Here is a 15,266-nt window from a genome sequence, read left to right on the forward strand (position 1 = left end):
CATTTTTGTACATGTCTTTGGGTGGAACTCATTTTTTGGGTGTGTTTTTCTTTCTCGGGCCTATCGTTGCAATTGCCGGGACGCAGGGCAAGCGTACGTCTTGTGTTTACAGACAGGAAACAGGCGTGTCGTTTTCCTTTTTGAAACTCCTGAAATGGTCCTGGTGTGCAGCGCGGGCTGAGAATAACATGTCTGGAGGGTTTAGAGAGAGCCTTTCAGTAAAGGGGGGGGCTGCCCTGTAGTAAAACCCACGTCAAGAAAAGGGTCGCTGTGTCTTTAGCATAATAAGGCCAGATTTATTATTTCTCAAGTGTTAAGAAACAAAATTCAACCGAGTGGATTGGAAGCTCTAATTGGCTTTATTAAGTGATTCATGACTCAGGCAGCGGTCCTTGCAGCAAGCGGAGCGAGCTCTGAGGAGTCCTACAAGATGGAAAATTTTTATAGGAAGAAGGGAGGGACAGGAAGTTATTAGCAAAAGAAAAGAAAGGCTTGTTTCAGGCAAGGTCACCTTCCCTTAGAGGGAAGGGCAGGGGGCTCATTAGGGGATTACCTCATTTACTGTGGAGGAAGGAGAGCCCATGTGACAGATGACCTCATTGGGGCTGATAAGAAAAATCCTAGTCGATTGGTTTTAAAATTCTGGAGACTGGATGAACCTGCAAGTAAGTCTGGGTCTGCTGTCCTGGGGGCAAGTGACTCCACCTCGGCCATGTGGCTGTCTTTCTAATACCCTCAATCCTGTCCTTAACTTCCTCCCACTCTGAAGCCTGCCTATGTCCCCCGATGTCCTTTCCTTAAAATCTGCTCTCCCTGTCCCACAAATAATCAAGCCCCAGCCCCCCCCCCCCCCCGAGCTGCTCCACGCTTGCACACTCTGGTGGCTGCTGTCCTCTGCTCTCTGGCTGGTGGGGAGGGATGAGCTCTAATCTTTCTCCTGGTTTCTCTGCGTGGAGAGAAGGCAGGGTCTGGTCCCATGGACGAGGGGTGCAAGGAAGAAGGGGGATACTCTTCTGATTCAGCTATAGCTTGCTTTCTCCTAAGGGAGCCGAAATCACACTACTTGCTGCCCTGAGGATTGACTTACTAACTGAAGACCACCCCCCTCCCGCCCGAACCCATCCCTGCCCTCCCCCCCCCCCCCGTTTTGATAGACCTCGAAAGGCTACATAGGGAAAACGTGCCAAATAGGGGAGAGGTGTGGGCTCAAGCCAGTTCTCAGTTATTTTGGAGAAACGTTAAGATTTATTACTGTACTGACTCCCGCCCCATGTTGTGAAATATTTAAAATCTAATACAGTCGAGGCTAACATCATTATTGAGGAATATGAAAGTGTTAATGTTTCAGAGAACTGATGTTACCCGACCCAATATTAATCAGTAGGAAGCTTACTATTCAAACAGAATTGGAATGAACTGGGCTGCTGTAACTGTCTTTCTTTGTGTTCAGAGAGGACATTATCTTCTCCAGGGTGGAATGGCTTCCATTTGCATAATGTCATTCCTTCTGTTCCTTCTGTTGTCCCAACTGATTGCTTCAGAATTTTCGACCTCTGCTACTCCTCCTATCTTTCTGGCCAATAAAGATCGGCCTCTTCCCTCTTGATATGTGAAGCATAGATAAACTGAGCCCCTTCAAAGCCCGAGGCTTCCTGTGAATCGCCCTCCGCTGGGGTGGGGATAGTAACACGTCGACCACGGGGTGCCGGAGACTGGCTCGGGGGAAGGGAGAGAGAAGCCAGCTCCCTGGGATCCCTGCTGAATGGAAGTGTCTTATTACCTGATGGGAGAGGGTAGATTTGAAGAAAACGGTCAGATTTGAGTTTTAGAAATTCTCCTTCCTGAGACAGACTTGAAGCAGGGATTGCTTGTTGCCTTGCAGTTCACAAAATCTGCTAAGTTTCTGCAACTCAGCTGTTCTGCCTTCTCTAAATTGTCCTGAGACCTTAAGAGGCAAGGATATTGGAGCTGAGGATGGATAGGACTAGCATCGGTAACAAGGTAATATGTTTTCACTTCTCAGGCACTGGCTATGAGCTGGTCTCATGTTAAATGCCACACAAGCGTCGCCTTTAGTCCTCACCTCACCCAGTGAGGTGGATTCTACTGTTATCCCCATTTGGGAGTATAGGGAAGGAAAACCTTTTTCCTCTATCCTCTTCTGTTCTGTTTCTGGGTCATGTAAATTAAACTGACAAACGATAAGTTAACAGAAGAGGCTTATAATTTAATATTTTTTCATGCGCACCAAGATCTCACAGAAAAGGCATAAAAACTCAAAGTGGTTAGGCCTGAGAGCTTATATACCATTCTCACAAAGAGTGATAAATTTATGGAGAAGTGACACAACAAAAAAGAAAGAGGTTTGGGCTTCAAAGGGCAATAGATGGTGAGAAATGAAATATATGGGGGAAACTAATGGGAGGTAAGGGTTATTTCCTAAGATTTGTTTATGCAGATTCAAGCTGGTACCACCTCCAGTGTGAAGACTTTTCCTTTTCCTTCTGCAGGAATGGGGAGTTGGAGACAGCTTCACAAAAGGAAATTTAGGCCCTGCCTTTAGGCAGAAAGGGGGAGGGTGGTGAGAGTTTTCTTCAATCTGCTGTTTCTTGATTGCCTTCAGCTGAAAATAATCCTTCTGTATGCTAAGGGGGTGGGGTATATTTTGAGTTGGCTTATCCTGATCCCCTCTTGCAGCTGAGTAAATAAAGTATCAAGGGCAATTTGCCTAAAGTCAAAGAGCAGGGACTTGAACTGGGTCTGTTTTAAAGACAGGAAGTGGGGTTGAGGCAGCTTGGACCTCCTGAGGTAGGAGGTCAAAGTCATGCAGCTCAAAATGTCTGCTCTTCCAAGCTCCGTTAGCCCTCGGCATACTCGACACAGGAAGAAGTGGCCAGACTTCTAAAGAGATGAGCAGTAGCAGGAGAGAGAGAAAGAACTGGGAGCATGAGGACCTGTGTGAGTCAAGCCAGGAAACTTCTATCAAGGAGGCCGGGAGTCAGAGCAAAAAGGTGAGAAAGCAGAGATGAGTCAACCCCAAAGTGGGGAATAAAACCCAGGATTTATGCTTTCTAACAAGACAGTAGGGAAAGGGGAAGAGGCATGGAGGGAAGAGGATATTAAGGGTTAAAGCTATAAAGAGATTTATTGCAAGGAATTGGCAAATGTGAGGATGGGGCTGGCCAGGCAAATCCGAAATCTGCAGGGCGGGCCATTATGAGGGATAGACTAGAAACTCTCGGGCAGGGGCTGATGTTGCTGTCCAAAGGAGGAATTTTTCTTTAGAAAAGCCTCAGTTCTGGGGCGCCTGGGTGGCTTAGTTAGTTAAGTGGCTGGCTCTTTGATTTCAGCTCGGGTCATGATCTCTCAGTCCTGGGATCAAGCCCTGCGTGGGGCTCCATACTCAGCGTGGGGTCAGCTTGAGATTCTCTCTCTCTCACCTTCTGCCCCTCCCCTCCCCTCCAATAAAAACTAAATAAAGTCTTAAAAAAAATAAAAAAATAAAAGCTTCGTTTCTGATCTTAAGGCCCTTCAACTGATTGTACCAGGCCCACCCAGATGCTTGCTAATAAGCCACTTAAAGTCAAGTGATTATATACGGTAATCACATTGCAAAATTTCTTCAGAGCAGCACCTGCATTAGTGTTGGATGGAAGAACTGGGTTATTCACATGAAACTGACCATCACAGCGCTCAGTAAACTCTTGCTGAATTAATAAGTAATGATAAGCTAGTATTGATTGGGCAGTTAATAGATACCAGGCACTGTCCTAAGAACTTTGTATGTATTAACTTTTTTCCCTTCCCAACACATTTATAAAGTCAGCATTTTGATTCCTTGTGTCCCACGTTACTGCCGTTTATCAATCCGTATTTGCTCTTCTTTCTCTAGAGATGTGGTAAGTTTCACTTCGCTGTCCTCCTTCAAATTCAGTAGGGCCATGTGACTCATTTTGTTCAACGGATTATGAGCAGGAATGATGTGTTTCGTTTCCAGGCAGGCACATTTAAGAGCCAGCTTCTCACCTCTCTTTCTTTTCATCCTATCACTTTGACCAGCAACGTCCAGATGGTGGAGCCCCTACCAGCTTGGGTCTCCCGGAGCGGGCAGTGTGAGCGGAGTCCCGGCTGACCACGTTGGACACATAGCCTGTGTTTTAAGCTACCGATATCTTGGGGTTGTTTGTTTCCACCTCATAACGTAATCTATCCCGATGATCTTGTTTTGCAGAAGGGGAAACTGAGGCACAGGGCAGTGAAGTAACTCGTCCAAAGTCACACAACTAGGAGCCAGGACTCAAACTCAACCATCTATGAGTCCTTACTGTTTAGAACCCTAGAATGACGCAGATTGCCATTTTTTCTTTCCCCCTAAAACTTGATTCTTCAGCTTTCCCTTTGGGAGAGACTTTTCCTTCCCTTTCCCCCACCCCAGACATTTGGCAACTTCTGGAGACATTTTTGGCTGTCACCACTTGGGGGGGCCGGGGAGGGGGATTTGTGCTGCTGGCATCTGGTGGGTAGAAGCCAGGGCTGCTGCTAAACAGACTTTGCACACGACAGTCGTGTCCCCCCCCCAACCAAAGACAGCCCCAAATGTCAACAGCACAGCTGGAACAAAGCCCTGATTTCCCTCTTGAAATGCCTCTGTTGCTTACGTTAACCGCACTTGACTTCTCTTGCTTGCAACCAGAGCCTCGGTTGGGTTGTCATGAGTTAGTTAATTAATTAATTGCAAACAGTGGGGTGTCAGTGCTGGGGTTGGTCTTACTTGACATTTGCCTAACTGATCTGGAGGAGGGAGGGGTGTGAGCCCCACTTTCCCTGGTGACACTTGGCTGTGCCAGGTAGTGAAATGCCAAGCCACTGGTGATAAGCTGCAGGCAGATCTCACCAGGCTGTGTGAGTGGGCAGAGGAATCGCCAAGGACGAGCTTCAGTGTGGGCGGGCGCAAGGTGCCGCGTTTGGCAAAAAATAATCCGAGCTATACTTAGAGGTTGGAAGAGGATGGAACAGGAGAGAAGAAAACAGATGCAGATGGAAAAGACTTCAGGAAGTGATTCCCAAGCCAGATCTCAGACTCACCTGGGCTCTAGACAACAAGACCAGCGCTCAGGCCCTCGGCCCAGGATATACTCGATCCGAGGTCTGGGCTGTACCACTCAGGCCTGCTTTTTATCTTCTGCAGGAAGACAGACCCAGTTTCCCCAGATTTTCTGATTTTCGAAAGAAGCCAAAGATACTGGCTTTTCTGCATAAGTTCCTACTTTCCCCCTTTTTGGTAACTTTTAATTTTGCAATAATGTCAAGCCTGTAGAAAAAAATGCCAAGAATGGCATCAAGAACTTCTATAGTCTATACCCGGATTCACCAGTCACTACCATTTGTCCCATTTGCTTTATCTTTGTAAGTTCCCAAAGTTTTGAAACGTCCTATAGAGCAAGTTACACCGGAATGTGAATGGACTTTAAGTCCTTCAACTGTCAGCTGGGGACTTCTGAAGGTCAAGCTCACGTCACACTCATCCAGTAAGAATTTCTGCAGGTGGGGCTAGACATTTGTATTTTTAAAAATTTCCTCCAGGTAAAGGTAATACACAACTAGGGCGGAGAACCGCTGGTGCTGGTCCCTCACGATGATTCCGTCCCCCTTATTGATGATGGGTATAGGTGTAGACGGACCTGTGACCTCATTTGTGTGAAAGATGAAAAGACTATGGTCCTTGAATTTGTCTTTGAGCTGCCGAGTGAACTAACGTTGGGGCCCCTTTATCTGGGGATTTCTTTTTACAGGTGATACATGTTTCTTAACTTGTATGGTAGCGATTACTAGTCACCCGCTAAAGAGTCATGCATACCTTATATTATATAGGGTTGTTACCCGAGTCATGCATACCCTATATTATATAGGTTGTTACCCGTGGCTGAGAAGCCACGGTGCGGGGGGGCCAAGATGGGCCACTTCGGAATGAAGACTATTTTGAATTAAAAAGCAATCAGAACTCAGAAGATTCCGGAAAAGCTCTGAGCCTCCCCCACACCTGCCTAAAAAGAATTTAGGTAGAGAAAGTGATCCAGGAGGAGAGCTATTACCATAGATAACCACATTGTGTTGGGAGCTGGGTATGGTGGACAGGGAGGGACCTAGCGAGCAATCAAAGTCCTCTATGTCCCACTGCTTGAGTGACCCAGAAACGTTTGTTTACCCAACACATACTCCTTTTCATTCCCCTGTGAATCACATTCCTTCCCTTTGAAGTCCCCCTTCTCCTTACTTCAGAATGACACGTATACCTTATTTTGCCTGACTGTCTTTGGAATTTCCATGTCCGTGTGGATTCCCCATACACACTCTATTAAATTTGATTTTCTCCTGTTAATCTGTCGTATGTCAATGTGATTTCTGAGTCTGGCTAGAAGGACCTCCAAGGGGACAGGACATTCTTGCACCCCGACGGAAGAAATTCTCCAACCATGGATGACGTTTTCGGCAGCCCCTTCCCTGGAATCCAGATGGAACCATGTGACTTGTTCTTACTAACGGCATGTGACATGAAGTGGGTTACTTCCGGATCAGGGCGATTGAGTTTAAGTGCACGATCCTTCACCTCTTCACCCGACCCTTCATTCCATCTACAGGTAGATAACGTCAGGACAACCCCGGGGCCACAAGGTAAGACAGAAGCAATTTGGGTTTCCTGAGTTACAGCCTGGAGCAGAGCCATCCAGGAGAGCTGCTCAGCCAGGAAAACTGCATTGGACTTCGTGTGAGCCAGAAATTCAGGTTTGTTGGGTTAAGCCTCTGAGGCTTTGGGGTTTGTTTGCATGACAGATAACCTTGCCTACCTAAGGAATACAAGCTATTTGAGTTAGAATTGGGTGTTACTTGCAGCCCAAAGGTTATTATTATTATATAAGATTTTATTTATTTATTTGAGAGAGAGAGAATGAGAGAGAGAGAGAGAGTGGGGGGAGATGGTCAGAGGGAGAAGCAGACTCCCTGCTGAGCAGGGAGCCCGACGTGGGACTCGATCCTGGGACTCCAGGGTCATGACCTGAGCTGAAGGCAGTTGCCTAACCAACTGAGCCACCCAGGCGCCCCTATTATTATTTTTTTAAGTAAGCTGTACCCCAATGTGGGGCTTGAACTCCCGACCCCAAGATCAAGAGTACGTTGCATCAGCTGAGCCAGCCAGGCGCCCCTCAGGGATTCTTATTGAAAGCATCAGAGACAGACCCATGAAGTCCAGACCACCGTCTCAAAACTGGGTTTTGTTTGTCTGGTTTTGTTTTTATTTACAAAGAGGCGATCAGCATTCCACAGATTGAATCTACCATCCAGGACTGGCTTGCTTTCAGCCTGGTGACTTGGCCTTGTCATTGCCTTATGGTGGCTTTGATTCTAGGCTGATGATTCGTTGGCGCTCAGGCACCGTCTCCCGGTTTCTGGTCCCCGGTTCTTCCTCTGTCTTGGCTCTTTCCTAACTGATCTGGCTCTGAGATTCTGATTTCCCTTGTATAAACATCCTGACTAAATGCCATTCTGCTCCAGCTGTCCTGCTGTCCCTAAGAAGGACTCTCAGCCATCCCATATGGCTGGGTGCTCTCCAGTTCTGGAAGCTTCCGGAGGCACAGGTTCTAGTCCATGCTCGTTTGGTAACTAGGACCAGACACGCACTTGAGCTTGCTCAAGGAAAAGGGGAGATTATTGAAGGGGTGCAGAAAAAGTCTCCCAGAGGAAATGGGACAGGAAGCTCCCGAAACCAAGGAAACCACGCTTTCCTTGCGATGTGACGGCTTTCCTTTAAACAGTTCTTCATGCATTCACATTCTCTGCTTGCTGTCTTCACACAGTGGAACGCCCACCAGAGGAATAGCTCCACACTTGACAAGGAGGACAGCAGTGGAGAACAAGACAGTCAGGTACGCTCCTCTCATGGAACTTACCTTCTAGTCAGTAAACACATACACACAAAATATTACAGACTTTTGAACTATCAAGGGAATAAGTATGGACTATACCAAAGAAAAACAGCAGCTCTCCTATTGAGAATTGGTGAAGGAAGAGGTGACTTGTCAGAGAAAGGGCCAGCCATCTAAAGAGATAGAAGAGATTTCGAGCAATGAGAACAGCAGGTGCAAAGGCCCCGAGGCAGATATATGTTTGGCTGGATCAAGGAATTGAAAAGAGAGGACACATGACTGGAGGGTAGGCAGCAAGGTGAAAAGCGACAGAATAAAGTTGGACACATTAGCATGGTCTTGATAATGCAAGACCTCAGAGACCATAGCAAAAATTTGGATTTCATTTACAAACACTGGGAAGCCTCGGCAGGGTTGTCCTCTTTGTACCTTGCACTTGGCCCATTGCTGCTGCCCCCCTCCCAAGGCTTCCTTATACCTTTCCTGTTCCGCTCCCTCTAGCCAACTAGCAATTGCTTTCTGTGCTTCTTAGAATTCCCAGTAGAGATCATCTGATTGGCTCAGTTTACCTTTTAAGGTCAAGTCACAAAGCCCAGGCCACTGGCTACCCTATGAATAGACTGGTTAGCGGCGTGGGATGGGGCACCTGGGTGGTTCAGTGGGTTAAGCGCCCAACTCTTGGTTTCTGCTCAGGACGTGATCTCAGGGTCATGAGATTGAGGCCCTGCATCGGGCTCCACACTCAGCACAGAGTCTGCTTGAGATTCTCTCTCCTCTGCCCCTTCCCCCCTCTAAAGTAAATAAATAAATCTTAAAAAAAAAAAAAAAAGATTGACTAGCCGCAGACCAGATGTAGTCTGATCCAGCCAGCTGTGCTCCGGGGGAAGTTCATGCCCAGTTTGTGGTCATGTCCACACATTACAGACTGTGGACAAAGCAGGCAATGATACAAACTCTTAGAGAAGTATTTCTAAAGATACGATTTAGGAAACTAGTATTTCACTGGACACCTAACATGAAACTTCTGAAAATACACATTAGATTGTATCTAATGTACTTAGGGTTCAAATTCAAAATCCCTAACATGCCTGTAATGCTATGTCCTCTGGATCCAGCTTTCCCTTAAGATTCACCTGATGCTACTTTCCCTCTCACTCTGAGTTCCAGCTTTGCTGGCTTTTGTTGGGGGGTGGAGGTGGAGGGGGTGGAGGGTCTCTCCAGCCTCAGGGCCTTTGCATATGCTCCTCTTGTCCCCTGCACACAGCCCTCTTTTTACTTGGCTCATTCTAATGCTTCCTTTAGGTCTGATTGTAAATGCCATTGCCTCTTCCTGGAGCCTCCATCAAAATTAGAGCCCTCTGTTTATATTCCTGGGTGAACAGAGCTGCATCTGGGGGAGAAGATGAGGATCTCAGTAATGGAGCAAGACATTTGAGAAGCGTGACGGGCACAACTTAGGGAGTGCCTCTTTCGTATGCTTGGGAGCAGGGCAGACACGGGCTTGAGTATCTGCTTTGCTGTCTCTTGGCAAGTGTCAACATCTATCCGGGGGTTTAACGATAGTGCCTACCTCAAAAGTGAGGATTAGACGAGAATATAAGTGAAGTTCACAGCATGCAGAGTGGGGGCCCAGTAACCATGAATACTCTTCACGGGGATTTGAATGACAAGGGTTGGCCGGGGTCCTGGCTGCAAACTGTGAGTGATAATAATATTTATACGATGCCAGCCAGCTAGGGTCCAGCTGAGCAGGCTTCAAGCAGAAAAGCTCTCTGAGGCCGCACGTGCCCAAGCCTTGCCGGGAGCAGACCTAGATGGTGTGGGATGCGGGAGGGGTGGGCAGGGGGTCCTTCCAGGGGTCAGGTGCCTACTTCTCTCCTCCTGCTATCTGGCCTTGTGTACTTTGTCCAGAGCAGACATCCGCCTAGTGAAGCCCCTGGGATGTTTCTTTCCATCCCCATCAGCTTCCCCATATGCTTTAAGATTTTATTTATTCATTTATTTGACAGAGAGAGAGAGAGCCAGGGAGCACAAGCAGGAGGAGAGGCAGAGGGAGAGGGAGAAGCAGGCTCCCCTCTGAGCAAGGACCTCGATGCAGGACTCGATCCCAGGACCCTGGGACCATGACCTGAGCTGAAGGCAGACGCTTAACAAATTGAGCCACCCAGGCGCCCCCAGATGCCGTGTTTTGGACAAAGTCCTGGTTCCCAGGGCTGCAGGTTGCCATTGTTCTGCGTCACAGGATTCATTACCTCCTTCCTCCATCTCTCAGATCCTTCCCTCTCCAAGGGTGCCTGGAGCCCCGATTCCCAAAGCGAGGGATGAGACAGTGGGACCTGATCCCGCAGTGAGACAGGTACCCCCTCTCCCAGTGCTCCTTGCATCCTTCTGCTTAACCTGAGGGGAGCGTCTCCTCTGGTGCGAGAATATCTTGAACATCTTCCTAAGGCTTTGGTTGTATCCTTTTTACAAAGATAGGCGGCACCTAGAAGATGGCACGATCGTTTTGTTTTTATTGTATTGATTTTCCCGGTTGCCACTTGCTCATGGCAAATGACTCCAGCTTTCCTTTTCAAGCAGTGACAGAACATTCACTACCAAATACATTTATTGAAGTAAAAAGCGAGTCGGTCTAAATAAAAACATTAGACAGCTAAGTGTCGCTGTGGCATGTGCCTAGGAAAAACTTCACAGGGGTCGTAGTACCCCGATGACAGGTTCGGAAAATGGTGGAAGATGAAGTCACTCAAATTCGGGAGCCGAGGTGGGGTATCCGTGCCAGTTCTGCTCAGTAGCACCTAAGACACTTTCTTTGAGCCCCTTTCCTCGCTTGACAAAATGGGAAGAGTAATTCCTACTACACGCAGGGCTGTTTTAAGGGTTTAAGGAGAGCCTTTGATGTATGTGCGTGTGATTTGCATGCAGTGACTCTTAAGTGTTAAACGAAACAAATCGGGGAGAGTCTGGACTCAGCAGTCAAAGTGACCCCGTGGGTGCGGGCAGGTGCCTCTCTACCCCGGGGCTCCTGGCCCCCCAGTGGGGGTGAAGTCTGGGCGAGTCATGTAACCTCTCTTTCTTGGAAACTAGGGGCTATCACTGAGAGGATGTGTGCAGTGCTGGAACTCAGCCCGGCACCCGGCAGCGTAAGAAAACGGAGATCTCAGGACCCTGCCTGTACCCTTTGCAGGAACCCAAGCCTTAGGTGGGACAGCTCTCTGGAAGTGGGAAGCGGCCAGGTGTGGACCAAACACACTCCAGGAAGTCAGCGACGGCAGAGGTGACATTGATCTCATGCTTTTTGGTATGGAGTATTCAAAATATTCAGATGTCCTTCCACTCTCTTCCCCCAGTGCCCTCAGAGCCCTCCCCCCGCCAATATAGAACTGTTCCCATTTGGCTTCTGTCTTCCTGCAATAATGTTTGCTGTAGACTGTGTCCCACCCCCCAAATTTATATGTTGAAGCCCTAACCCTCCTTGTGATGGTATTTGCAGATGGGGCCCTTGGGAGGTAATGAGGGGTAGAGGAGGCCATGAGGGTGGGGCCCCTGTGCTGGGATTAGTGGCTTCCTGAGAAGAGGGACAGGCGGAGACAGAGAGACCAGACGGAGAGCAGGAGTGCCGCTCTCCGCTGGGCGTGTGGAGACACAGTGAGAAGGCGGCTCTCTGCAAACCGGGAGAACCCCCCTGCACAGGCTGCTCTTCAGCGGCAGGCTCGAGCTGTGGCAGGTGGAGCCAGGCAGAAGGGCCCACGGCGAACACCAGGCTGACAGCAAACAGGCTTATTAAGCCATAGACCCTGACCGACCCATGGACTGCTTACAGCCAACCTAAGATTTCCAAGGAAGGGGACATTCCATCCACCCCATACTCCTTCGCTCTGCCCTATATCTGTGGCCCCTCACCCCCGCCACGTGGCAGGCAGTCTCTCCTCTGCTGTCCTGCCCGCCGCTCCCTTGCAGTGTGTCCGATAAGCCCTCGTGTTCCGCCGCGGGTGAATTCTTGCCTGGCCTGCGCCACCAACCCCCCCCTCAATCTGGACGCCCTGCACTCACCGAGAACCAAATCTGCAGGTGCCCTCCCTGAGCTTGGACTTCCCAGCCTCCAGAACCGTGAGAAAGAAATGTCCGTGGTGTCAGCCCCCGTCTATGGTGTTTTTGTCCTAGCAGCCGGAGCGACTCAGCCAGTGCTCACACCTGCTTAGGACCAATGCTCACAGCTGCTTAGGACCAATGCTCACACCTGCTTAGGACCAATGCTCACACCTGCTTAGGACCAGTGCTCACAGCTGCTTAGGACCAATGCTCACACCTGCTTAGGACCAATGCTCACACCTGCTTAGGACCAGTGCTCACAGCTGCTTAGGACCAATGCTCACACCTGCTTAGGACCAGTGCTCACACCTGCTTAGGACCAATGCTCACAGCTGCTTAGGACCAATGCTCACACCTGCTTAGGACCAATGCTCACACCTGCTTAGGACCAGTGCTCACACCTGCTTAGGACCAATGCTCACACCTGCTTAGGATGCATCCAAAACCTACGGCTGCGAGTACCAATGAGCCACACGTGCTACACATTTTGCACGTGGCGTTTTACTTGAGTCTCACAGCTTTGTGGAGGACAGTGCTATTCCGTGTCCCATTTGACAGATGAGGGGACCGAGGCTTGAAGGTGAGGTGGACTTGCCCCAGGTCCTAGAGCTCCCGGGTGCCAGAGCCAGATTTTTTTTTTTTTTTAAACACATGCTTGCCCCCAGCTGGCCTTCAGGGACTCAGGTGAGGGACACGTCGACTCTGACGTTGGCGGGGGCACCTTGCTGGTCTCAAGGGGTGACGGGGTGGCGGGGAACCTTCCTGGCAGTTTGATGAGCCCATCTCAGCTTCTGGCACACAGGTAAGCCAGTCCCGTGGCAGGCAGCGAGCGTGGGCAGGAAGTATCCAGAAGAAACAAAACACCCCCAGCTTGGTTGGTTACAACAAGGCAAAACCTTTAATAACATGGGTGCTTATTACATTAGCTGCTTTGGGGCGCTGACATCTTTGATTTCTGGTCATGTTTTTCTAACACGTAAAGGTGAATGCCTCCCTCGGGGCCACCTGGGCAGTTGGTGTCCCGAGGATTTGTGTGAGTGGGCAACGGGGACAATTGCACGCGCCTGGGGAATCAGGGATCCCCCTCCCCCCCAGCCACCACCCGTGACTTTGAGTAAAGTCCTCTTCCAAGGAGGGAAGAATGTGCAGGTCCTTCCAGTAAAGAAGGAAGAGAGGAAAACATCTGGCACAGATACACAGAGAAATGACATCATGGGATTGGCTTGAAAAGTTGGAGAGGAACCGGGGGTGGGAGGAGGGGGGGGTGGGAGGGGGGGCTAGGGCCTGGAGGGCCAGGGGCCAAGTGTGGGAGAGGGCTGAGTCCATTTGGTTTCATTCTTTGTAAAAAGTAATACCATCACGAGGACCATGCCATGCAACCTCAAAGCCGCCTCTGTACCCTTGCCCCCGAGGCTGTGCTGGGGCGGAGGCCAGAGGGCAGAGGTCAAGTTCAGACGGGCGTGGTGCGCCTGTTGGCCGGATTATTATGTAGTGACTCTTTGAACTCTTTGGGCGTGGAATTGTGGAACTGTAGAAAAGCGTGGTCCCGGTCGGAATTGAGGAGGGTCCCCATGGTGATCTTTGAGGGGTCCCGGGAGAGGGTGAACATGGAGATGTCAGTGGAAGGGATGGTGTGGAAGCCTTTGCTGATGGGGGACAGGTCTCGGGATCTGGGCTCCGTGGAGCGCGAACTTGACCGCCTCCGGAATCTATACCTGTAGGGGGGAAGGCGAGCAAAGGTAGATTTCTTCAGGAGCTCCGAGTGGGATTTGGCACGTAACTGCTGATGTTTTTCTATATAGATGTGCACAGCGACGACTCCCACAATTTCTGCGATGATGAAAGAGAAGGCCCCGAAATAAAAGGACCAGCCATAGGAGTAGCTTTTCTTGGAGTCACGCTGCCCGGGGTCTCCAGCATTGGCTGATATATAAACTATGATGCCGATGATGTTGCTTAACCCTGAGAGAAGGGAAGAGAAAAATACATCATTTAGACACCTCAGAGGGGACTGTTGCTTTGAGCCTCGAACGACTGGCAGAAAATGTGGAGGGAACAGGGAGACAAGGTGAATGGGTTTATGGCCGGGAAATCCAACCCCCGGACCTTTCTTGCACCGTCTGTCCCTCGGGAAAGGAGGAATGCTGCTACCGGCTCCCAGGTGGCATGCATTCAGCTGCAGAATACGCCCTATTCCCACGGCGAGCACGGGTGAGCTCAGGAGGCCTGTGTTTTCCCTCACAAGCCATTCATTCCATCAAAACCTAATCTTCGGCACTAAATCACGAGGATGGTAAAACGAGGGAGATGAGGTCCCTGGCTCCTGAGCTCCTCGCCGTTAGTAGGAGAGACTGACACGTAAATGCAATTAGAGCAAAATACAGGAAGGGCTCTACCAGAGACACATATAAAATGGTTCGGGAGCACAGGGAGGCGGGACAGGTAAGCCGCCCACTTTGAAGACAAGGTGACATTGCAGACGGTTGAGCTGTGAGATGAAAGGCTACTGCGCAGGGTGAGAGAAGGGATCGAGAATGACCTGCTAGGGTTTTCGCTGGGCTGATAAGGAGGTTGGTGGCATCTTGAGCTAAAATAAGAGGCAGCAGAGAGGACAGGTTTAGAGAAGAGGGACGATGTGAATACATTGAGTCGGATGTGCTTATGGAGAGTCGAAATGCAGCTGTCCGGGGACAGAGATGGGGCTGCCCCTGCAGTTTGGGGAGCTGATGAACCCAAGGGGAAGGGACAGTAGCTTCCTAAGGCTTTTCATCTGCAGGGATAAGATAGTGCTTTAGAGTTGCTGTCGTTTGAGCATCGGGACTTGGGGAGCATGCAGCCACTGTCCCCAGTAGGCCAGGCGCACAGACTTAGTGTCCCCCAGGTGCCAATGGAGAGGCGCTGGAAATGGTCACCTGGAAGTGAATTGATTCTCTAGGGAGTGGTAAGAAAACAGTAGAATCTGAGGGCCCAGGGGCTGTGATTATCTCTGACCACTTTTCTCACCTTTTTTTTTTTTAAGATTTTACTTATTTAGCAAGTGCGAGTGAGCAGGGGGAGGGGCAGAGGGAGAGAGAGAATCTCAAGCAGACTCCGTGCTGAGCGCAGCACCCTGAGATCATGGCCTGAGCCCTGAAACCAAGCGCTGGACGCTCCAGCGACTGGGCCACCCAGGCGCCCCACCGTTCCCACTTTATTGTCCCAAAGGTGGAATGTCTCTTTTTGTCTCTCTGCTTCAAGGGCCTCATCTAGGCC

General features: G+C 49.7%; 1 protein-coding gene and 1 long non-coding RNA gene across 5 annotated transcripts in view; one reads left to right on the forward strand and one right to left on the reverse strand.

Annotated features, from left to right (window-relative positions):
• Positions 1-212: 212 nt before the first annotated feature.
• On the forward strand, positions 213-13,898 carry LOC123778831 (uncharacterized). 4 transcript variants are annotated; one of them, XR_015727558.1, is made up of 6 exons: positions 213-665; positions 2,854-3,011; positions 6,639-6,783; positions 7,854-7,922; positions 11,110-11,223; positions 13,817-13,898. It is a non-coding gene; the product is annotated as an uncharacterized LOC123778831 (long non-coding RNA). The 4 variants fall into 4 exon arrangements; XR_015727567.1 differs by lacking the exon at positions 213-665 and adding an exon at positions 1,737-2,001; XR_006776015.2 differs by lacking the exon at positions 2,854-3,011.
• CACNG3 (calcium voltage-gated channel auxiliary subunit gamma 3) overlaps positions 12,890-15,266 on the reverse strand; it is an 81,035-nt gene continuing 78,658 nt past the window's right edge. The window contains exon 4 of the mRNA XM_045776484.2: positions 12,890-13,976. Within this exon, the coding sequence (XP_045632440.1) occupies positions 13,465-13,976 (512 nt within the window). The 3' untranslated portion in view covers positions 12,890-13,464. The remainder of the gene's footprint in view (positions 13,977-15,266) is intronic.

This window comes from Ursus americanus, chromosome 2, assembly GCF_024610735.1.
Source record: "Ursus americanus isolate L20-20 chromosome 2, mUrsAme1.1.p, whole genome shotgun sequence".
Classification (NCBI taxonomy): Eukaryota; Metazoa; Chordata; class Mammalia; order Carnivora; family Ursidae; genus Ursus; species Ursus americanus.